This window comes from Schistocerca nitens, chromosome 3 (assembly GCF_023898315.1).
Source record: "Schistocerca nitens isolate TAMUIC-IGC-003100 chromosome 3, iqSchNite1.1, whole genome shotgun sequence".
NCBI lineage: Eukaryota > Metazoa > Arthropoda > Insecta > Orthoptera > Acrididae > Schistocerca > Schistocerca nitens.
In genome coordinates, this window is record NC_064616.1 from 953175141 (window position 1) to 953198752 (window position 23612).

The 23612-nt window shown below is 43.0% G+C and overlaps 1 protein-coding gene across 1 annotated transcript in view; it reads right to left on the minus strand.

Annotated features, from left to right (window-relative positions):
- The window catches only part of LOC126249028 (uncharacterized), a 1135715-nt gene that overhangs the window by 528019 nt on the left and 584084 nt on the right, over positions 1–23612 (minus strand). The window contains exon 2 of the mRNA XM_049950638.1: positions 12694–12905. Within this exon, the coding sequence (XP_049806595.1) occupies positions 12694–12905 (212 nt within the window). The remainder of the gene's footprint in view (positions 1–12693; positions 12906–23612) is intronic.

The following is a 23612-nucleotide window of genomic DNA, read 5'->3' on the forward strand; positions in this document are numbered from 1 at the left end:
ACCTGACGTCAAGTTTACGCAGAGGCTACTTAATTTTCATACTTGACTTACTATAAAAAGTTCACAGTGACTCCATACGCTTCATCGAAAAACTGATGGCACGGAAAAATAAAGCAATGGTTTTGATTAGCAGCGCACGCGTTTTGTGGCGACACCTGTTCTTTTTATTTATTTATTAGTTTCATTCTCGTATTGCCCAACTAAGATCACATCATGTGACAACTTCAATTCCTTTTACATCTACTGCAAATTCTTCTCGTTCGCAGGAGAGCTTCAGTAAAGATTGGAAGGTAGGAGACGAGGTATTGGCAGAAGTAAAAGCTGTGAGCACGGGCCGTGAGTCGTGCTTGGGTAGCTCAGTTGGTACAGCACTTGCCCGCGAAAGGTAAAGGTCCGAGTTCGAGTCTCGGTCCGGCACACAGTTTTAATCTGCCAGAAAGTTTCTTCTCGTTCATTCCGTTGCATAGTTTCCCCAAGATATTTAAATTTACTTACTCGCTCTGTTTTACCTGCTTGTGTCTCTTCGAAATTTGGTGGATTTTTTAACATTTGTTATGAATTTTGTTCTTTCAGCTGAAATTTCTAGAACAGTTCTATTTGCTGTTTCTACCAGATGATTTATCTGAATAACTGCTTCTGTCAGATTTTCTGAAATTATTTCAAAATCGTCTTCAAAAGACCGGTAGTTTACCTTTTTCTTTTCTACCCAGACATTAGTTTTATTTTATTTTTTCATTTTTTTTTTTTTTTTTTTTTTTTTTTTGTGGGCGGTTGTCACTTTCTCGCCTAACTAGACACCTATTTTTAACTGATTGACGTTTCTTCTTATAATCCGAGAAGACATATTAGACATTAAATAGTCTTTAGATTACTGGCTCAATTGCAAAATCCAGGAGTAAAAAAAAGAAAATATCTTGACACTCTACCGCCAAATTCAGAAGGGAAATTTGGAGCACTGGTTAAGACAAATGTCTTGTATTTGGGAGTAGCCTAGTTGAGACCTCCATCCAACGGTAGTTTATCAGCCGTTTCCATAATTCACCTACCATAAATGCCGGGACTATTCCTTGTAAATGCATTAGGCCGACGTTCTACCCTATCTCGGTTCATTCATACTAAACTTATTTATCCTATTGCTAGTTGCAATCTTTAGATAGTCACCAAATGTTACTTCCAAATATACGTCACTGTATTAAATAAAATTATCCATAACGTCATAAGTGTGATATTTCACCACCGTACTACCGTGACTGCCGGAATCTTTGTAATGTTTGACGATCACCAGTACGTAGATACGCTGACGTAGCGCACTGGTAGCTTCCTGTCGACAGAAGCGACTACGCCATGTTGCACACGGGCTTCTCCGTGTCTCGAGAGATGCAGTCGCCACCATCGCCTGTGTAAGAAATCACGTTCCGATCACTCGACCACTCTAGAGACACAAAGACACTGAGAAGCTGGTGTACCTCACATGGACATCTCCAACAACAACGAGCTGACCATTAATTGCAAGCATTATGTGCGCTACGACTGGGAACGGGTACATACCTCCAACTTAAGTGCCTCCAACACTGTCCCCCACTACACGGCTACAGAACAGTAAGGTGACACCGAGAGGATAAATGCAGTACTGAAGACAGAGCTGCTTTCTTTCGTTTGACAATGAAGATACGTTTAAAATATTAACAAAGGATAAAACATACACTACGGGATTAAAAGTATCCGGACAACTTGTTGAAAATGATAAATTCGTGGCGCCCTCCATCGGTAAGGCTGTAATTCAGTATGGTGTTGGCCCACCCTTAGCCTTGATGACAGCTTCCACTCTCGCATACATACCTTTAGTCAGGTACTGGAAGGTTTTTTGGGGAATAGCTGCCCATTCTTCACGGAATGCTGCATTGAGGAGAGGTATCGATGTCGGTCGGTGATGCCTGGCACGAGGTCGGCGTACCAAAACGTCCCAAAGGTGTTCCATAAGATTCAGGTCAGGAGTCTGTGCAGGCCACTCCATTACAGGGATATTATTGCCGTGCAACCTCTCCACCACAGGCCGTAGATTATGAACAGGTCATCAATCGTGTTGAAAGAAGCACTCGCCATCCCCGAAATATTCTTCAACAGTGGCAAGCAAGAAGGTGCTTTAAACATCAATGTAGGCCTGTGTGGTGATATTCTCACGCAAGGGGTGCAAGTCCCCTCCATGAAAAACGCGACACACCATAACTCCACCTCCTCCGAATTTTACTGTCGGCACTACACACGCTGGCAGATGACGTTCACCGGGCATTCGCCATACCCACAACCTGCCATCGGATCGTCACTTTGTGTACCGTGATTCGTCACTCCACATAACGTTTTTCCACTGTTCCATTGTCCACTGTTTACGCTCCTTACACCAAGCGAGGCGACGTTTTGCATTTACCGGCGTGATGTGTGGTTATGAGCAGCCGCTCTACAATGAAGTACAAGTTTTCTTACCTCTCGCCTAACTGTCATAGTACTTGCAGTGAATCCTGATGCAGCCGGCCGCGGTGGTCTAGCGGTTCAGGCGCTCAGTCCGGAACCGCGCGACTACTACGGTCGCAGGTTCGAATCCTGCCTCGGGCATGGATGTGTGTGATGTCCTTAGGTTAGTTAGGTTTAAGTAGTTCTAAGTTCTAGGGGACTGATGACCACAGATGTTAAGTCCGATAGTGCTCAGAGCCATTTGAACCAATCCTGATGCAGTTTGGAGCCGGCCGCTGTGGTCGAGCGGTTCTCCGTGCTTCAGTCGAGAACCGCACTTCTGCTACAGTCGCAGGTTCGAATCCTGCCTCGGGAATGGTTGTGTGTGATGTCCTTAGGTTTAAGTAGTTCTAAGTCTAACCGACTGATCACCTCAGATGTTAAGTCGCAAAGTGCTTAGAGCCATTTGAACCTTTTTTTTTTTTTCCTTTTGCAGTTTCGAATTCCCGAGTGCCTTCACGTTTCCACTATCACATCAGAAACAGTGGACCTAGGGATGTTTAGGATTGTGGAAATCTCGCGTACAGACGTATGACAAGTGACATCCAATCACCTGACCACGCTCGAAGTGCATGAGTTCCACGAAGCGCCCCATTCTGCTCTGTCACGTTGTCTAGTGACTACTGAGGTCACTGATATGGAGTACCTGGCAGTACGTGGCAGCATAAGGCACCTAATATAAAACACGTATAATTTTGGGGATGTCGGGATATTTTTGATCACATAGTATATTTTTCCTATTATTTAGAAGTAGTGTTAATATAGGTATTAAAACTTCATAAAGTTACAGTTTCCCCTTTAAAAATATTATGCTGATTTCTGTATTTAATGAATGAAACCCGTTCGGTGGACCACAAAATAACTGGTGCCTGCACTAGATCCGGAGCAGGGGAGGGGGGCATGAAATGGTGTTAGGAGGAGCAGGTGTGTTTTTATGTGGGGCAAGAGTATTTTTGGAAGTTTAGTGGAAAGGAATCATTGAAGTGTAGGTAAGTATAATGTGAAAATATGACCAACTCCTGTAGTGGGAAGGGAGGCGTGGACCTCGTTAGATCGGACAAGATAACATTTCTTTGGTAGAAGTCTGAATCTGTCGAAGTTACACTGGAAGAGGATGTTAAGTAAGTGTAGTTATGGAGTCTGAGGCATGACTGATATAGTTCCGGCAGCGTATCGGGATTGGACATTGTGGAGGAGGTAACGAGATTGTTTAGCACAAGTTAATGGGATGCGTATAATTTTGCTTCATGTGGCGTCGACGATAAGGTCATAGACGCACAAAGATGTTTGTGTGGTCAATGATGAAAGGGAATTCGACGAACCTGTAAGACATTTAGTGTGAGAAGCTTATTGGTTGTGAAAACCATGGTGTGATGCATGAAATTGAAGGATTTGATGGAGGTGATGGAATTTTGAGGGAGAGAGAATCCAGGTCACGTTACGTAGGAAAATATGAGTCTGATACTGGCTTTAGAAATGTGAAGAAAGGTGGAGGGATTCAGACATCATCTTAGACAGATTAATGCTTTCATTAATATTGTCTATCTGGGAATCAGCTGAATTGTTAACAGGCGAGATTTTGATTGCAGTTTAAGTTAGAGTTCTAGTCCAATACATGAGTTACTGAGCAAAATGCAACGATGGTTTGAAAAACTTACGCAGTTGTAGGCTGATGATTATAGGATCGTTTATCCTACAGTTATTGTCTGATTTTGGAAAGGATTTGTTGCAATGAACTACCGGTTACACCAGCAGGTAAATTGGTTAAGAATGGAAACACAAAGGGGTATAATTTGCGGTTTCATGTGTTCACCGGAAGACGTGGATAAAGCTGCGTCTTTTTGTTTGTTTTTAAATAACAGTTCCCACTATTGACGTGAGCTGGCAGTGCACAATTACTGTTCTTCATTGTTTGATTTATAAAATAAAACAACATACTAAAATAAGGTTTGAAGAAATATATATGATATTATATTGGTGTTGAGAATTTTTCTCAGTTTCGATGATAGTGCTGGTGTGGCTAGTGGAATTCCGAGGTAAGAATCTTGGACGTGGAACGTACTGGACATGATTTACGCAAAAATGGATATGGGATGCTTATGAGGGAAGAAATAGAAGTTAAGAGAAGAGTATGATTCAAATTATCACAAGAAAGTTTATAGGAACCTAAAGTGGAACTGAGGAAAGGTTATGATAGTTCACAATTCACACTTGGTAGATAGGAAACACTGCCTCCACAGCTGGCTAATTTGCATTTCATCGGAAGCTGAGTGCATCTGGGTGTTCGTGCGTTAGATGTTGTGAGAATCTCCTGCTGCTGAGCTTTTACAGAAATGTGGCAGTTTGCATTAGAACAGCGAATTGATATTGTGTAGTGTTACATAAAAGCACACCACATCAAGGAATGTAAAGAAATGTTTCTGGAGAAGTATCCTGGTAGGAAACTCCCCACGACCACCATTACTGAAGATCTGTACAAGTGATGGAGGGCGAGAGGAATTGGCGACCGACAGTGAGGACCACTGTATACTGAAAGATATAATATTAAAGGCCTGCCATGTGATTGTGGTGCAAGAGTTGAAATTTACTGCTCAGGAAAAGAGTTAATTATTGTAACTGGCCGTTAAATCTATAGCTAACGGTTACTTGGATCCCTTCCTGTGCTTTGTGACAGGTTATCTAAACTCCCAGAGTTGCAGATACTGGTAGCAGGACAACCCACATATTCAGCATTAAGAATCTCTCCACTCCGAGAAGATAGGTGTTTGGTGTGTGTTGTCCGGAATGTGCATTATTGGCCCCATTTTCTCCAATTAAGACATAAACAGTTCCAGATATCTAGAGATCTTTGACTCTCTCTATGCAGAATTAACAGATGAAGTTCACACATACGACCACACTATGGTCCACATCACCAACGTGCTCCCTGAAGACAGACTTGTCAGTAAAGTCCTCTGGCCCCCAAGGTTCCCAGATTTAAAATCGAGTAATTTTTATTTATGGGGCATACTAAACAGAAAAGTGTATGCTGACAGTCCTCAAACAATGGACAATCTTAAACAGAACGTTACTAGAGAAATTAACAACATCACGTTTGCAGAATTACAGCGTGTTGCCGGTAACGTCGTCACATGAAGTCACTGATACCTCGATGCCTATGACCAACGCTTCCAGCATCTCTTATAAATAGATAACTGCATGTTTTTAGAGTTACTATCAACTATTCCTTTTTAGATAGTTCTCTGGCGTTAGGAGTACCGGATTCGTGTGGGACACCATTTGTATGTCCGAGGTCTTGCAGTTTTATGAGCCGGCGTACGATACAGGTCAGAGAAGATACTTGGAGGTGGAAAGGAGGAGGCAGTTTATGTCACTCAAGGATTTGGAGGGATAAGGCTCTCCACTTTTACTCCGAAGTTATATAAATCTCTCTTATTTTGGGAGGAATGACAGCGGCCTACCTTTGAGTCCTCATATATCTAAAACTAAGTTATTTACACTCATACACAAACACTTAAAAGACGAAACAATAATCCTTCTCAGTATTATTACGGCGTGTGTGAAATGAGAATGGTTGTACTAATGGTTCATTTTAAGTGCGGGTAAGGGCTAGGATTAAAAAGAATTTTTTTTTAAAAAAAAGAAGACTGTTGAATACATGGCGAGAGAATCTAATAGATAATAAACTCATCTTTTGAAGTAAATTAGTCTCTAATTAGCTACCAGGATAATAGACTGCAACCTTAATCAGAAAGAGATGGGTAGGGCAGACTGCGTTGCACAGGATGATAATACCACAAATGATTCCACAGTCAGTAGACTGCGAGAAAACATTTGACTCTGCCAGCAGTTGAGATCCAAGGAACAGAATTTATGTACACCAGTTTACACACAGATTCACCCAGTCGCGTAGCGTAACGCGCAGCGTGATTACTTGCCAGACAGGAAGGCAACCCAACCCGGATAGGATCAGCGCGGCGGATTATCGACTGTAGTAAGTGCACGCGTCAGAATGAGTGTGGTTTTTAAGCGCTTTCACATTATCGTTTGGGGAAATGCTGTACTGGTCCCCAGTTCCCGCCCCAGAATATACGATCACACACAGAACAAAGTTTACGCAATTCACAAACATTTAGTGAACTCAACTTCCCTCCCTTAGGTAACCGACGACTCTGGTGACAGGGAGGGCATCCGACCGCAGAGTTAAATGAATTTGCCAGAACTTGAGTATAGTGCGTTCATACTAGAAGGGGTAAAAGCTAACTTAATGAAGAAGTTTAATTATACAGCAAAGCTACAAGTACCCAAAAGAGAGAAATGTTCACAATTCAGAGAGGAGTCATGCAGCTGGACTGCTTTGACATAAATTATTTTCTTCTGCCTTTACTTTCAAATCATTGAACTGGGAAATATGACAATTGGGCTGATGTTGAATTACAGTAAGAAGTTAACATAGGATAAATATGCTGGAGAGATTAATAAGTAATAGAAACAGTCAACGAATTTACTAACTTAGGACAACATAAAAAAAAAACTTAGATTGATGCTCCAATAAATAAAAAAGTGTGAGAACTCGTTCAGAATTGATGTGTGAAACTGAATGTTTTATTTACAAGTAAATTACCAAAATTCATTAAACAAATCTTTATAATAGTGTTACTATCTGCAGTCATTCTTCCCTATTTAATAACTCAATTATGTTTCGTACGAAGAAAAAAATTATCCGTCTATTACAACTAAATGTTTGTTTTGTTTTTAACCAAATATGTTTCATCTATTTGTGTTGGACATCATTAGTGGCATATAAAATAAAACAATTGCTTAGCTCTACATATCCTGTTATGAGACAAAGCTTACCCTGGCAGAAAAATTTAGTTTTCTTACTACTTATAGTAATAGTATTATGGTTTTACCACTTACTTTCTTGTTTACTATTCGTTCCAAGTGCCCATTGCCACTTGTGTAGCCATTAAATGACTGAAATATAAGTTTTCATTTAATTATACGTTATACCCATCTCACTGACCCTGAACTTGCTTACTGTACTCTGCGGTTAACGTTGCTAGTGAAGGGTTAACTGAGGTATCATGGGAGCTGTAGAACGTACACTGCACTGGTTTCTTGGGTGGGGAGGGGAAAACTCCATGTGTGTGTGTGTGTGTGTGTGTGTGTGCGTGTGTATGTTTTGTGTGTTTGTATATTCTTTAAGATAAGCATGTGTGTATGTATATCTATGTTTTAATCTATGTTTTCTTCTTTTTTTCTTTTCGAGTGGTAAGCTGTAACTTACTTGGTATACTGTCCTACTGTAATGTTCAATAGCCATATAAAAATTTAAAGCAAAGAAAAAATAAATCAAATATAGATATATCAGGTCTCTAAAAAAAGTCACATACGCACATATGCCTATAAAAACACACAAGCGCACACACACACAAACACACACACACACAAACACACACACACACACACTCCCCCCCCCCCCCACCCCGTACACATCATCCTCCCTTTCCACCTACACATCCTGCTGCACTGATACCCTATATACTGGACAGACAATATTACAGAAACAAACAGAAAGATAAAAATGGCTTAGAATTTATTTTGGAAATGGAATGATGCATTCAGAAATAAATTTCCAACGTGCCTTGAACTGGAAGCCCACACTTGGTCTACAATGCAAATAGTAACTGAAGTAAGTGAAACACGGACGTCAAATGTTCCATCAGAACAAAAACTGAGGGTTTCCATCAAGCAGTGGAAAAATGAATGTAGGGTATGACAACAAGGGACAGAAAAGGAAACGAGTGGATGAGAAAAAAGACAGGCGAAGGGAATGTAGTGCTGACTATTAGGGAATGGAAATGAAGTGGCCACATAGCGACACGAAATGATGGTAGTAGGACTACGGTGAGACTGCTTTAGGATCTTTAGCATAAGAAAAGAAGTTTATGACGACCTAATTAGACAGAGGTCTCGGAGTTGTGGTTTCTCCTGTAACTGCTGCCAACAGTTTATCAAGGTTGATGGAAAGGCATCACTTGTTACATGAAGAGTTCATGCGGAGGTGAAGGAATCGGTGAGACAAACACGGGATGGGATGGACGGCGGGGATGTTAGTGTGTTGAGTATGTTTTAGAATACATACTTTTTATATAACTATTGTTTATAATCCTCATCGTCCCTGAGGTGGAGGGAACGCGAGCTGACAGCGGTCGTGTTGGCTTTCATCATCCTTAGATTACAACAATTAAAGCACATAAACAATACATAGAACGAAATAAAAACAATAATATTTGCTTGAAGTGATCTGTCTGACTATAATGGAACTATGTTCTGTTTATTTTCTTAGTGAAGGATTTGGATGCAGACGTGACTCAGCAAGAAGCATTATGAGAAAAAATGTGGGGTGAGTACTAGAAAGGGTCAAGCTTGGATAAGATAGACGTAAAGAAAATATACGAGGTGTGACAATAAAGAAATGAGAATGATTTTCTTTGCAAGATGTGTCAACCCTGCAGGCTTGCGTAGGCACAATAACATTAACCTTGGTGTATAATCTGCTTCTAGTCCAAGCGGCACATCGATGCACCTGGTCAGCCGTGTGTTGTGCTGTAATAAGTTAGTACGTGTTTGTGGCTCTCGTCACGGAAATGGAACTGTGTAATATTGCGCAACGGTATGCCACTTCTTTTTGCGTTGAATTGTGTGAAAACGCGACGACAACTTACAGTAAGGTTCAGAAGGCTTTTGGAGAGGAGGTTATGTCAAGACTCAAGTTTTTCGTTGGTATAAAACGTTTAGTGAAGGCAGAAGGAATGTTCTCACAGACGGATGTCAACTTGGCCAGGGTGCGTGGACTCGTACGATCTGATCGAAGATTATCCGTGAAAATGATTGCAGAAGAACTGAACATCAATCTAGAAACGGTTCGTCTAGCAATAACTGAAGATCTAGGTATGAGAAAGATTTGTGCAAAAATGGTCCCCAAAAATCTCACACCACAACAGTGAGAAACACGGAAAAGTGTGGCAGCTGATCTGTTAGAGCAAACGGAAATCAATCCAGTACTGTTGAGCTGTGTTATCACTGGTGATGAAAGTTGGTTTTTTCATTACGATCCAGAGACAAAACGCCAAAGTTCGCAATGATGCTCAAAGGGATCACCCAGTCCAAGAAAAGCTTGCATGTCAAAGTCAAGAGTGAAATGCATGCTTGTGTGCTTCTTTGATTCCAAGGAAATTGTTCATAAATGGTGGGCAAACAGTTAACCAATATTACTACAAAGAGATTTTAGAAAGACTTCGTAACAGAGTTCGTGTACGTGCCAAGATTGCTGATAATTAAATTCTGCATCACGATAATGCGCCATCCCATATTGCTCTGTCAGTACAGCAATTTTTAACCTCAAAACAAATTTCAGTACTATCACAGCCACCTTATTCACCAGATATCACTCAGTGCGACTTTCATCTATTTCCAGGAGGCAAAACGGCGGTCAAGGGATACCATTTTCAAACAACACAAGCCATCCAAAAAGCTGTGACGAGGGTCTTGGAGGATATTACAGAAGATGAGTTCCAGAAATGTTACCATCAATGGCAGAAGCGCTGGAAACAGTGTGTGCAATCAGAGGAGAACTACTTTGAAGGAGACAACACTAAACGTGACTAAAACGGTAAGCAAAATTCTTTTCACATCAGTCTCATTGCTTTATTGTCGCACCTCGTATTTCACAGGACAGGTAGGTATGAACAATGATACCACAATCTGTGAGGGGAAAGGCTGCTGAAACTACCCAGGGAAAGGATATGGATAGTGTGGAGATGTAGTGAAAGGTGCAGACTTTGCAGCATTTCGGTGTTCCCAAGGCTTTGAGATGGAACATGGTGTTGGGATTCCAGTTTGCGCCAGGTATTCGATTACTGAAGGCGTTCCACGCGTTTGAGGAGACGTGGTATCTTTCGAGCCTGCTGACGATGAGTAAATGTATAAGGAGACAAAACAGCTAAGATCACCAGTCTCCTGTTCAATCTCCAGTGCAATCAGTGTACCCGAACTGCCCACGTATGTAGTGCATTCTGCGTGCAAGTGTGAGAAAAAATGTTCAAATGTGTGTGAGTTCCTAAGGGACCAAACTGCTTAGGTCATCGGTCCGTAGACTTACACACTACTTAAACTAACTTAAACAAACGTATGCTAAGAACAACACACACACACCCATGCCCGCGGTAGGACTCGAACCTCCGGCGGAAGGGCCCGCACAGTCCGTGACATGACGCCTCAAATCGCGCGGCCACTCCACGCAGCAACGTGAGAAAGTTTTCTAAATGTTTGTGTAGCAGGTATCTGAGGCGGAACGTGGAGACTTGCACGGTATTCACCTAGTAGGATATGGAAAACTGCTTAAAAGCCATATCCGTGCTGGTGGGCTCAACTACCCCTCGTCGTTAATCTACCGATCGGATTTGATCCGAGACTGACATAGCTCTATGCATTGAAGCGTTCGCGTTAACACGCGCGCCACGGGCACGTTTTGGAGCCCGGTATACGTAAAATACACTCCTGGAAATTGAAATAAGAACACCGTGAATTCATTGTCCCAGGAAGGGGAAACTTTATTGACACATTCCTGGGGTCAGATACATCACATGATCACACTGACAGAACCACAGGCACATAGACACAGGAAACAGAGCATGCACAATGTCGGCACTAGTACAGTGTATATCCACCTTTCGCAGCAATGCAGGCTGCTATTCTCCCATGCAGACGATCGTAGAGATGCTGGATGTAGTCCTGTGGAACGGCTTGCCATGCCATTTCCACCTGGCGCCTCAGTTGGACCAACGTTCGTGCTGGACGTGCAGACAGCGTGAGACGACGCTTCATCCAGTCCCAAACATGCTCGATGGGGGACAGATCCGGAGATCTTGCTGGCCAGGGTAGTTGACTTATACCTTCTAGAGCACGTTGGGTGGCACGGGATACATGCGGACGTGCATTGTCCTGTTGGAACAGCAAGTTCCCTTGCCGGTCTAGGAATGGTAGAACGATGGGTTCGATGACGGTTTGGATGTACCGTGCACTATTCAGTGTCCCCTCGACGATCACCAGTGGTGTACGGCCAGTGTAGGAGATCGCTCCCCACACCATGATGCCGGGTGTTGGCCCTGTGTGCCTCGGTCGTATGCAGTCCTGATTGTGGCGCTCACCTGCACGGCGCCAAACACGCATACGACCATCATTGGCACCAAGGCAGAAGCGACTCTCATCGCTGAAGACGACACGTCTCCATTCATCCCTCCATTCACGCCTGTCGCGACACCACTGGAGGCGGGCTGCACGATGTTGGGGCGTGAGCGGAAGACGGCCTAACGGTGTGCGGGACCGTAGCCCAGCTTCATGGAGACGGTTGCGAATGGTCCTCGCCGATACCCCAGGGGCAACAGTGTCCCTAATTTGCTGGGAAGTGGCGGTGCGGTCCCCTACGGCACTGCGTAGGATCCTACGGTCTTGGCGTGCATCCGTGCGTCGCTGCGGTCCGGTCCCAGGTCGACGGGCACGTGCACCTTCCGCCGACCACTGGCGACAACATCGATGTACTGTGGAGACCTCACGCCCCACGTGTTGAGCAATTCGGCGGTACGTCCACCCGGCCTCCCGCATGCCCACTATACGCCCTCGCTCAAAGTCCGTCAACTGCACATACGGTTCACGTCCACGCTGTCGCGGCATGCTACCAGTGTTAAAGACTGCGATGGAGCTCCGTATGCCACGGCAAACTGGCTGACACTGACGGCGGCGGTGCACAAATGTTGCGCAGCTAGCGCCATTCGACGGCCAACACCGCGGTTCCTGGTGTGTCCGCTGTGCCGTGCGTGTGATCATTGCTTGTACAGCCCTCTCGCAGTGTCCGGAGCAAGTATGGTGGGTCTGACACACCGGTGTCAATGTGTTCTTTTTTCCATTTCCAGGAGTGTATGTACGATGGAGGTTATTCGGCCACAGAGATGGGAGGCGGAGTGGATAGCTCTCAAGTACTTGAAAGGAGTAGTGAAGTTAGGGAGAGGTCGATGTACAGCTTTTGTGCAGTACCTTTTTGCAGACTGCAAGAAAAACTGGAAATAAACGAGAACGAGAAGAGCACAGTGAACTACAAAGTAGTGTTGTTGTTATACTCACGAGCAGCGTTATTCCAGGCACAGGGAAGGCCTGTGTGCGTGATGGGTTGCCGTCAGGCATGTAGCGGAAGAACTCGTACTCGTCCTTGTACCACTTGACGGAGTAGAGCGGGGCGCCGTCTGTCGAATAGTTGCACAGCATGCTGACGTTGTCGCGCACGTCCACCTGCGCGGGCACTCGAAGCTCGATCAGCTGCACAGCGCCGCACGTCCCTGAAAGCACAGGTACTTCGATTATTTTATTTGGATTTGAAACTTACAGGCAAACAATTTATTCAACTAACAAACACTCACATACAAAATGCTTTGTTTTAATCTGGGTCGTGGGGTCTACAACGAAATTCTATAAAGATGTCATTAGATATTTAGTTAGTTAGAAACATGTCCCACAGACCTTTTCACGGTTGTGACGAAAGTATTTGGGTTGGTTCAGCTTGGGGGATATGTGTACATTTTTTGTGAATTATTTCTTCTTACGTAACAAATGAATCAATATTTTTGACGACTAACTATGGGTATTTGAATGCTGTACAGCGAACCGTACCTGTTTTTAATGCAATTTTTGTCTGTGGAATAGCATAAGATGTACGAAAGAAATTACTAGATTAGACACTGTATTAGTTTACTACCTTTCAGGTATTTCATATAACTTGAAAAATGCTCAAAGAACTTCGTGGTGACATTCTGAAATTCTTTCTAAGCCACCGATAGCTTTAGTCATGAGTATCTAATGATCTTTTGATACCATGGCTGTGTTTTCATATAAGCCGCTGCAGATCAGACACACAAGAAATCTCACCAGCAATGAAAATATCATTAAGTGTGACTTTCGAGATCTTAGCAATGGTTCCCAGACATAGGTAATGTCAAATGGTTCAAATGGCTCTGAGCACTATGGGACTCAACTGCTGTGGTTGTCAGTCCCCTAGAACTTAGAACTACTTAAACCGAACTAACCTAAGGACATCACACACATCCATGCCCGAGGCAGGATTCGAACCTGCGACCGTAGCAGTCCCACGTAGGTAATGTCGGTAGTGCGTTATTACAATGTGGATTGGCAGTAATCTCTCAACAACACAAACTAATTTTGGCCTTAAATGAAGGATGCAGTCCTATGAGAGGTAGTTGTCTGTAGAAGTACTGCTACCTCACGAGTTACCAGTTTCGTCAGACTGTGTATCGGTGTCACAGATCCGTTAGTATGGTTGTCAGACTTTCGATCATTGTAAGTGTAAGTGTAAGATAATCCTGCTCATTGAAGGTTTAACTCCCGACAGCAGCTTTCCCAAACATCAGCAAGCGCCTTGTCAATTTGATCTGAAACTCAATATCACAGAGTTTCAATTCACAGGCAGCGGGCCATAACACCTAGTAATTCCAAATATTACGCTCCTTGCTAATACGCCTTCGAGCCCAGTTTTCGTTATTAGCTTAGAAGTTAGTCGGAATATTCTTTTTGACTGTTGATTAAATTTGGAAATGTTACAGTCAATCGGGGTAACTTTGTACCACATTTTTCCATTTTTTCAAAAGGCTGGTCACAAGATAAGTTAGCCATCACAACAGACATCACTACAGACATTGTAACATTTTACATGTATAGTTGGTAAATGCTTGGAAAAATGAAAATGTAGGCTAACTATGCCCTATTGTAGTAAAATTTCTGTTTTAATATCGGTAAAAAGTTATACCGTCTTTTGGGGAAGAGGGAAAGACTACAGAAATACTCATTAGAAATCACAGAAATATTAAAATTGTTACCTTTGATACAAAATAACAAGTACATGAAGCAGTAGCCATTTGAAAAAAAAGCATCAAGTGGTACAAAGATATCCTCAACGGTGAAAAGTTACCCTGATTGATTGTATGTAACATGTCTTTAAACATCATTACATTACATTAATCCTTGTTCCATAGATCATGAATACGACATTTCGTAATGATGTGGAACGTGTCACTTTAACGTAAGGTTTCTTTTTACAAAATAATTAATATTTAGTTTATTTATTTATTTATTTATTTTACAGTTACTGCTTCATATCTAAGGATTCATCACACCACTTCTTTGAGACATAACTACCATCGTAAGTTCGCTTATGTTGTCCACAGTCTACTAAGACAACAAACAAAGAATCATTAAAAGCCACTACGATGCAGAAACATTTACGTAGATAATATGAACTACCCACTCGGAGGTGTCTGTGAACATCAATGTGCCAGTTCATAAGCAGTGGCAGTCGACTGGTTGATTTGGAGACACTCTCTCTTTCCTACTAGCGTTTGTCCGGTCGTACGTGGGCACTGTTTTCAAGATATGTCATATGAATGTTATTTAACTTTGAGATGGAATGCCGTTTCTGCCGTCACAATCAGCCAAAGACATGGAAGTCACATGCGAAATCTATCTGTTACTCTCGTACACTTCCTTTGTGTTTGCTATCGAATTTCAAATGATTGTACGTCGTACTTTCTGAGGCAGAGATTGGGGACGAGACCAGAATTTGCCTAAAAGAGGGGCGAAAGCCGAGTAAGATTAGACACGGGCTTGCGGGGTAGCAGACCAGCAGTCGCTAATCTGCGACAAAGTGTCGAACCGTGTCCGTGCCGATAGATGGCACTCTGCACGTTAAGCTGGACGTCAGGTCGAACTGCCTGTTTGAAAATTTTTGATTTAAAAAACTTTCACATTTGTTGGTGTTTCATATAGGAAAATTCTAAATACAGGGTTGCGCTACATTATAAATACTCAAATAAGAGACTAAAATAGTATTTGCAGTTGCTCTCCCATGACAGTTTCTCTTCCTCCAGCTGCTACTCACCTTACACCAGTCTGCTCTTTTTGAGAAGTTCTCTTTTATTTACGCTAGAGTAATCAATCAGCATCTGTTAGTTTCATTCTGAATGAGGTCCCTGGACTTCTTTCTTCATCAAATTTTTTTGCTTGGACGTTCATCTATTCACACCTAGAGACACAATTGTTTAATTACTCTGCAAGCAGCTATTATCTAGCGCCTTTAGGTTACCAGGAGAAATAACACATCAATGAACACTTAGCACGTGTCGTACAGAATCCCTGTGTCTCACTGAAGTTTCCTTCCTTAGTACTATCTTCGCATTATTGTTAAATAACAAAAAAAAAATCAGTGTTGGATTATGAATCAGTACATTGCTAATACAATGTGTCAGTCATTTTGTACCCATGATGATGCACACATTACACATCATATTTAATTAACTTGAGAATTGCATGAGTGTTGATCGATTGTTATTTCAGTTTCATTTTAATATAAATGTAAATTTCGTGTGACTAGGGTCTCCCGTCGGGTAAACTGTTCGCCGGGTGCAAGTCTTTCAATTTGACGCCACTTCGGCGACTTGGGCGTCGATGGGGATGAAATGATGATGATTAGGACAACACAACATCCAGTCCCTGAGCGGAGAAAATCGCCGAACAATCCGGGAATCGAACCCGGGCCCTTAGGATTAACATTGTGTCGCTCTGACCAATCAGCTACCGGTGGCGGACTTCATTTTAATGTAGGCCTGGGATTAAGTGATGTGCTCTGTATCACTTTCTGTTTCATTTTCGTCCCTTATGCAAATATAAAGTTACTAACAATGCTTCCGTAACCTAACAAATTGATTAACTGTGGTCATAGTGAGTAGGTACTGGTTTCGTGACGTATGAATAAATAGTAAAGTGACTGATAAAAGTACAAAACATATAACCTGATAAATAAGTACACTGAGGTGACAAACGTTATGGGATACGTCCTAACATCGTGCCGGCCGGGGTGCCTGAGCGGTTCTAGGCGCGACAGTCTGGACCGCGCGACCGCTACGGTCGCAGGTTCGAATCCTGCCTCGGCCATGGATGTGTGTGATGTCCTTAGCTTAGTTAGGTTCAAGTAGTTCTGAGTTCTAGGGGACTCATGACCTCAGAAGCTAAGTCCCATAGTGCTCAGAGCCATTTTGAACCTTATATCGTGTTGGAAGCTTTTTCTTGCAAGGCGTACTGTAGCAGCTCGACGTGGCATGGATTCAACTAGTCGTTGCAAGCCCCTTAAGACATATTGAGCATGCTGCCTCTATTGTTCCATAACTGCGAGCATGTTGCCGATGAAGGGTTTTGTGCACGAACTGGTCTCGCGATTACGTCCCGTAAAAGTTGGATTAGATTCTTGTTGCTAACAGTTGTGGCCCGATGACATTTTGGGTATATGGCTTCGTGGAGTCAGCGTGAGAAGCCGCAAGGGGTAGCCGCTCGATCTGGGCGCCTACTCACGGTCCGTGCGGCTTCCCCCGTCGGAGGTTCGAGTCCTCCCTCGGGCATGGGTGTGTGTGTTGTCCATAACGTAAGATAGTTTTAGTTAGATACGTAGTTTGTAGGCTCAGGGACCGATGACCTCATCAGTTTGGTCCCGTGAGGCCTTACCCCAAATCTCGAATTTCCAATTTCTGCGTGAGACTCAAATCCTATCATCAGCTGTTACCATCTGAAATCTGGACTCATCTGAGCAGGCCACGGTTTTCCAGTACTCGAGGGTCTAATCGATATGGTCACAAGCCGAGGGAGAGGCACTTCAGGCGATTTCGTGATGTTAACTAAGGTACTGGCGTAGGTCGTCTGATGCCATAGCACATTAACGCAGATTTTCACGGTAGTATCATAACGGATACGTTCGTCATACGTCCCACATACATTACTGCGATTATTTTACGCAGTATTGTTTGCTAGAACTGACAACTCCATGCAAACGCCGCTGCTCTCGGGCGTTAAGTGAAGGCCGTCGGCCACAGCGTTGTCCGTGGTGAGAAGTAATACATGAAATTTGGTGCACTCTTGACACTGTGCATCTTGGAATACTGCATTCCCTAATAATTTCCGAAATGGAATTTTCTGTGCATCTTGATACAATTACCACTCCGCGTAAAAAGTCAGTTGATTCCCATCTTGCGGAGAAGTTACGTCGGAAAACTGTTCACATGAATCACTTGAGTACAAATGACAGCTTCACCAATGCACTGTCATTTCATGACTTGTGTACGGGACACTACCGGCATCTGCATATGTGCACATCGCTATCCCCTGACTGTTGTGGCCTCGATGTATATTTGTGCAGATTTGTATAGTATACTTTAAATGGTGTCCCTATTTAACAGATTAGTGAATTTGGTTTAAAACTATCAGAATAACAACTGCTTCACTGGTTATCCTTCTTTATGTTCCCCACTGGTAGCAAAAGTAAAGCAAATTCCAAATTTGGTATCATCTTCCATCGAACAGTTTTTACATAATATTCACTAGACCCTTCAGTCGAAAGAAAGTTCGGTAGGGCTACTTGTTTATTGCAGTAAGCCAGGTGCATCACGATAAACTGAAGTCGGCTAACCACCAATTACAATAACTTTATTTTCTTCCAGGGTAAAGCTACAATAAATTTACTCTACGCACAGGAAAAGTTAATTTCACTGTGACTAAACTGGCATGTAGACGTTCAAAGTTAATCTTTTAATCATGATCGCCTTGGAATGATTTTCTATGCAATGTGTGAAATTAAAATTGAATCCCACTTAGGAAAACGTATAAAGGTGAGAATTTAGAACGGAAATCTTTCCAGATAATTTATGATAGCTAGAGTAAAGTTCATTTAATTCTGAATGAAAGGAGTTTTCTCAATGCTACAGCATAGGTTTCAGATACAGTCCTCTTCATTATATACACCGGATAATAATAATAAAAAATGAGTTTTTGTTTCATCAGTACACAGTACATTGTTGTAAGTACTTGTAAGAGAGACTTTTCAGTTTTTTTCCTTTTTTTTTTTAGTGGTATACTGCTCGAAACGTTGTTGTTGTTGTTATCTTAACTGCTGTCGTTTGCAGGGCACCTTCATAACCGTTTTTCTTTTCTGTTTGCTACAATTACAACGTCTGGAGTCATTTCTTTTTCTTTTCTTTCGGACTCAGTTTCCTTTTTTTGCAGCTTCTGTACTCTCTGAGTTTCATATTTTTATGCCTATTACTACGTCTTCACTTTTCTTAGTGCTTCAGTATTTAATCGCATTTAAAGGTGGCCTTTAGCACCTCATAAGTAATAGCCAAGGAATTTACCACAAAGTGCGAGCTTGTGCTCTGCTTTTATTACTCGTATCAGTTATTCGGTACGTCTTTGGCGGAAAAATGAGGATAAAACGTCGTAGAAGCTGCGTGACACCAGGTTTGCAAGAAATTTCCTAATCATGGTAAATGAAAAAGAAACAGCCCGCAGTCGTTCTCCTAGAAGCGAATGATGTGTTAAGTTCTTCCCAGGAAGCGTTGTACGTTGCTCGGCAGTTTACTTTTTTCTTCGCTGCGCCCTTGGCGTTTGGTGCCTGCCCATGCCTCTCGCCATCCCTACACCCCTCCCCTCTTTTTCTCTGTCGCTTGGTATAGGTGTCTGTGGGTGTGCGAGGTCAGGAGAAGGAAGTTCGCCCGGAGGTCTGCAGTAACGAGCTGCCTTCTTCACTGATCGGCTGCCCATCCAGAAAACCGTTGAGCAGAATCATGCGGATCTCGTATTACGTCGTCATTTGTTGCAGAACGTCCTCTAATGTTCTCGAATTTCCTTAGGCAGACGCCTACTGCGTGAGTTACACGCGACTATTTGTCCATAGGACAGCGTCTTTGCCCATATAGTTTCTATTCTAGGTCACAAAGTATTTTACATTCTGGGCTTTCGCAGCTATCGACAAGCACAGTGTTATGAAGAATTCCGCTGACAGCTGGTACAATTCTTGTTTTATTGACACACAACCGGTTTCACCGCTTAAAGCCGCATCATAAGGTGCAACAATGTTAAAGGGTCGTAGGTACCCATATTATCCAGTGAATATTGTATACTTCATTTTGGTGAACGAAGGGTGAATAAATACGTGATCCAATAATTTCGTAAAATTTGCTGTTGGGTGGATCATGCAGTTACAGACATTTGTTTTAAAATTTTCCTGCATCGCTGTGACGTCAGGGCAGCCCGTTCTTGGGAAGGGTGGAAGCGGCACTCAAAAGCTGCTAACAAGGACTCTTTAGTGCGAACTCGAATGGGAGTCGCTGGAACATTTTTTTCACTGCTGCTACTCTTTGTAATAGCCCGCCACTTTTGTGCATAAGACGGGTCCTTTCTAACCTTGTTGGCTGGAAGGAAGAAGACGTTGTTTTTCTGATATTCTAGTGATAAAGTTTAGAGTAGCGGCATTTGTAGCTGATTGCAGAACAGGTCTGTTAACGCCAATGTACATTTCGCGTAGGAGCCGCGTAGAGTCTGTAAGTGAAATTAGGTGTCGTGCGGAAGCTAGAGGCATTCATTACTTCGTCGGTCCATTTGCGAATAACTAGGAAATAACAAGTAGCGCTACAAGGTACCGTCCGTCTACAACTAGATCTACACAGATACTCCGCAAGCCACCGTAGGTTCTGGAAGGTGCCTGTACCATTACTAGTCATTTCCTTTCCTGTTCCTAGAGCAAACACAACGAGAGAACATCGACTGTCTATATGCCTCGTTATGAGCCCTAATTTCTCGTATTTTATCTTCGTGGTCCTTACGCGAGATGTACGTTGGTGGCATTAGGATCGTTCTGCAGGCTGCTTCAGATGCCGGTTCTGTATATTTTCCCATTAGTGTTCACGGAGAAGAACGTCACCTCCGGGGCTTCCCATTTGAGTTCCCGAAGCATCTTCCTAACACCTACGTGTTGTTATAAACTACCGGTAATAATTCTAATAGCCTGACACTGATTTACTTCGATGTCTTCCTTTAATCCGACCTGGTGCGGATCCAGAACACTGGAGCAGTATTCAAGGACAGGCGGCACTAGCATCCTATACGTGGTCTCCTTCGCGGATGAGCCACACTTTCCTGAAACTTATGCTGTCTTGTGGAGTATATATGTAGATGAAGACGCAGATGTTTGACGTCCCGTGGACAACGAGGCCGTTACAGATGTACCGTAAGCTCGTATTGAGGAAGGACTGAGGAAGAGACCGCCATCATCCTTTCAACTAATGTAGAAAAACGACGTAAGACCTAAATATCGATCGTCGGACGGGAATTTGAAATGCAGTTCTGCCGTAAGTGAGCCAGTGTTTTACCACACGAGGCGCTATAAGTGTTGAGCAAACATTGTAAGCAATTAGTTGAAAAAACATTGACCACAGCTCGCGGAGGTTGATCAAAGGGGGTCACACCCCATTCTACGAGGTCACAAACAAGCACTATAGAAATGACATCAGCTGACAGCATTGGCACCCTTCTTGTCCCTCGTAGGATTCTCCCAAGTTTTGGGAACATTGTGGTGATGTATTATGTGTAGGACCGTATGCCACACCTACCTATGCTGTAGAGATCATAAGTTGTAGTCTGTCGTCACATCGAGGACAAGTTCGTTACAGAGTATACCCTCTGAAATAACCAGGATGTTGGCCAGGTACTATGAAAAGTAGCCTTCGTGGCATTTAGGAAGGCCACGTACAAATCTGAACGGCCGCTACTCCAGAAGGCAAATCGAGCCCCTTACCCATTGTGCCTCCTTGGTCAGTGGCGCTGAAGCATGAGATCGGATGACGGGTGCTGCTATGATTCACCAGTCGGAGATGGTAGAGGCGTATGAGAGGATATAATTTTATCCCATCAATTGCCTAATGCGTGCTTCGACATAACCGTACCTTACTAACGGGGTGTTCCAATGTACGAGTATACAACTATTCACCAGCCCAGCCGCACTTTGCCCATTGCCACTAACCGCTGTGTCCTGTGACGTTTTACAAGTGCAACCAAACGTTCATGTGTGTATACACACACATGAAGAAAATACGTCATATGAACATGAGTCCAGTAATGCTTCTATCAAGTTTAGGGCCATTTGTCTAATATCTTTCGATTCCAGCGATTTGAAAAAGGACTTGGAGCAGCACATAGCAGCTTTGTCAGCCGCACCTCCAGGTGTCAAAGCAAGCACGTCACTTCAAGAGGACTGTCACTGAACCTTCAGTCACGTCCATTTTCGAATTTAACTTTTACCATGCTTTTCTGTACTTGAACTTTTGATATGGAGATATGACTGTGTATTGTTGTGTAAGGCGGTTCTGGCACTGTTCATCGGGTCGGCTCTGGTCTCACGTGACTTTCAGTAGTAAAGTTCGCTTTCTGCGCCATTTTTATCCACGAAACAAAAAATTTGTGCAACTCTTTGTAGTACATTAATCGTGAGGGACACACTTGAAGAAGACGAAATGGTCTACCACATGAAACTCTTTATTGTATGAAACTCTTGACTATGTCTGCTTCAGCTATAATTCCTTGGTTAACCGCTGTTGTTTTGAGTTCAATTTCACTGAAGGTAATTTTCATATGTGACTCACTTCATTGCCTAACTTACATGTATGTCATCTATTTCAAGTGATCTCGTCGGACTTGCAAAAGAGATAATGGTTTACTAGTGTTCATCTCATACTTGGTTTTCGTTTAACGAAAGTGTACAAAAATACAAAGTTGACAGATGCCTGTCTGACGTGAGGATTTAGTATATGTTACTGGAAGTGCCGCTTAACGTTTCTGTCAGGTGGGATTGTTACAGTGATGATGACCCGCGAAGACGGAACAGTTATGTATGTAGAAGAATGTATGTATGTATGTTTATGTGTGGTTTTTGCGAGGAGATGCTGTGGATGTTCGCCAGTTGCTATTGCTTAGCATTTGCTGCACTGTGGATTCTCCACCCGCTGTAATAATGCGCGATATTCGACGATAATCCCTTTTCTAAGGAAAGTGGTTTAACATAGTAAATATGACCCCTGGGGTTACATCTGTATTGTATTTAGTGGATGACTATGAAGTCTGATTGGGTATTGCAGTGTTATGTTTAGGTTACTACCGGCGACTACGGAAGTGCAAGGGAGGGGAAGAAGCTCTATGCTGGCACATAGGACGGAAGGAAGAAGATGAGGGTTTAACATCCTGATGGCAATGAGATCATTAGGAACTGTGCTTGAACTCAGGATGGGGAATGCAATCACCTGTGTCCTTTTGAAAGGTACCATCCTGCCACTTGCTTGAAACAATTTATGGTAACCATGGAAAATTCACATTTGGTTGGCTGTATGTAGATTAGAACCGTCACCATCGGCTAGGCGAGTCTGGTGTCTTAGAACTGCATCTTCTCGTTCGGGCCTTACTTGGCTAGAATACCACCATTCGGGTGTCCAACGTGGCTCTCTCGTTTGAACGGTGTACAAAAAATGGGTCACCTTATTGTATTATGAGACTTAAACTTCAGATTAACGCACTGTATTGTGATCACGAACTGTACGCGACTTATTGTCCTCCCCGTTTAGTAAGGACACTACAAATAAAGATAAATATTAAATTACCTGAAGGGAAACCCCAAGACAGTGATGAATACCGCCATATTAGTGTGAAAGCTATTTTTGCGATGGGCTGCTGATTTGCTCTTTAGGCATCTTTTTGTTTTCCTTTTACTGGAACCAAAGCCATTCAGAGTGTTTTAATTAAGAGATAACGCGGAACTGTACATGACTGACAAGTTTCGAGAGTTTCATCAAAAACACTTTTCCAAGCATTGCGCAAATCAGCAGCAATTTCTGGTCCTCCGTGGGAAGGATTTTTATTAATTCCAGAGCGGCCACAGTGCCTGTTGGTGTTGTTAACCGAGTTAGGACGGCTAAAAGAGCCGCAACCTACGGCCCAAAGACTCGCGACGGGCGTCCAGCGCTACATCTACATCGCACTCCTCGCTACTGCAACGCAATTTCCTGTGAATATATATGCAAGCATTTACCGCCCGAGTGGAACCAGGCGTTCGTATAAAACACTACTGCAAGTCGTAACCAGAATACCAATGATGCTGCCTTAAGCATGTT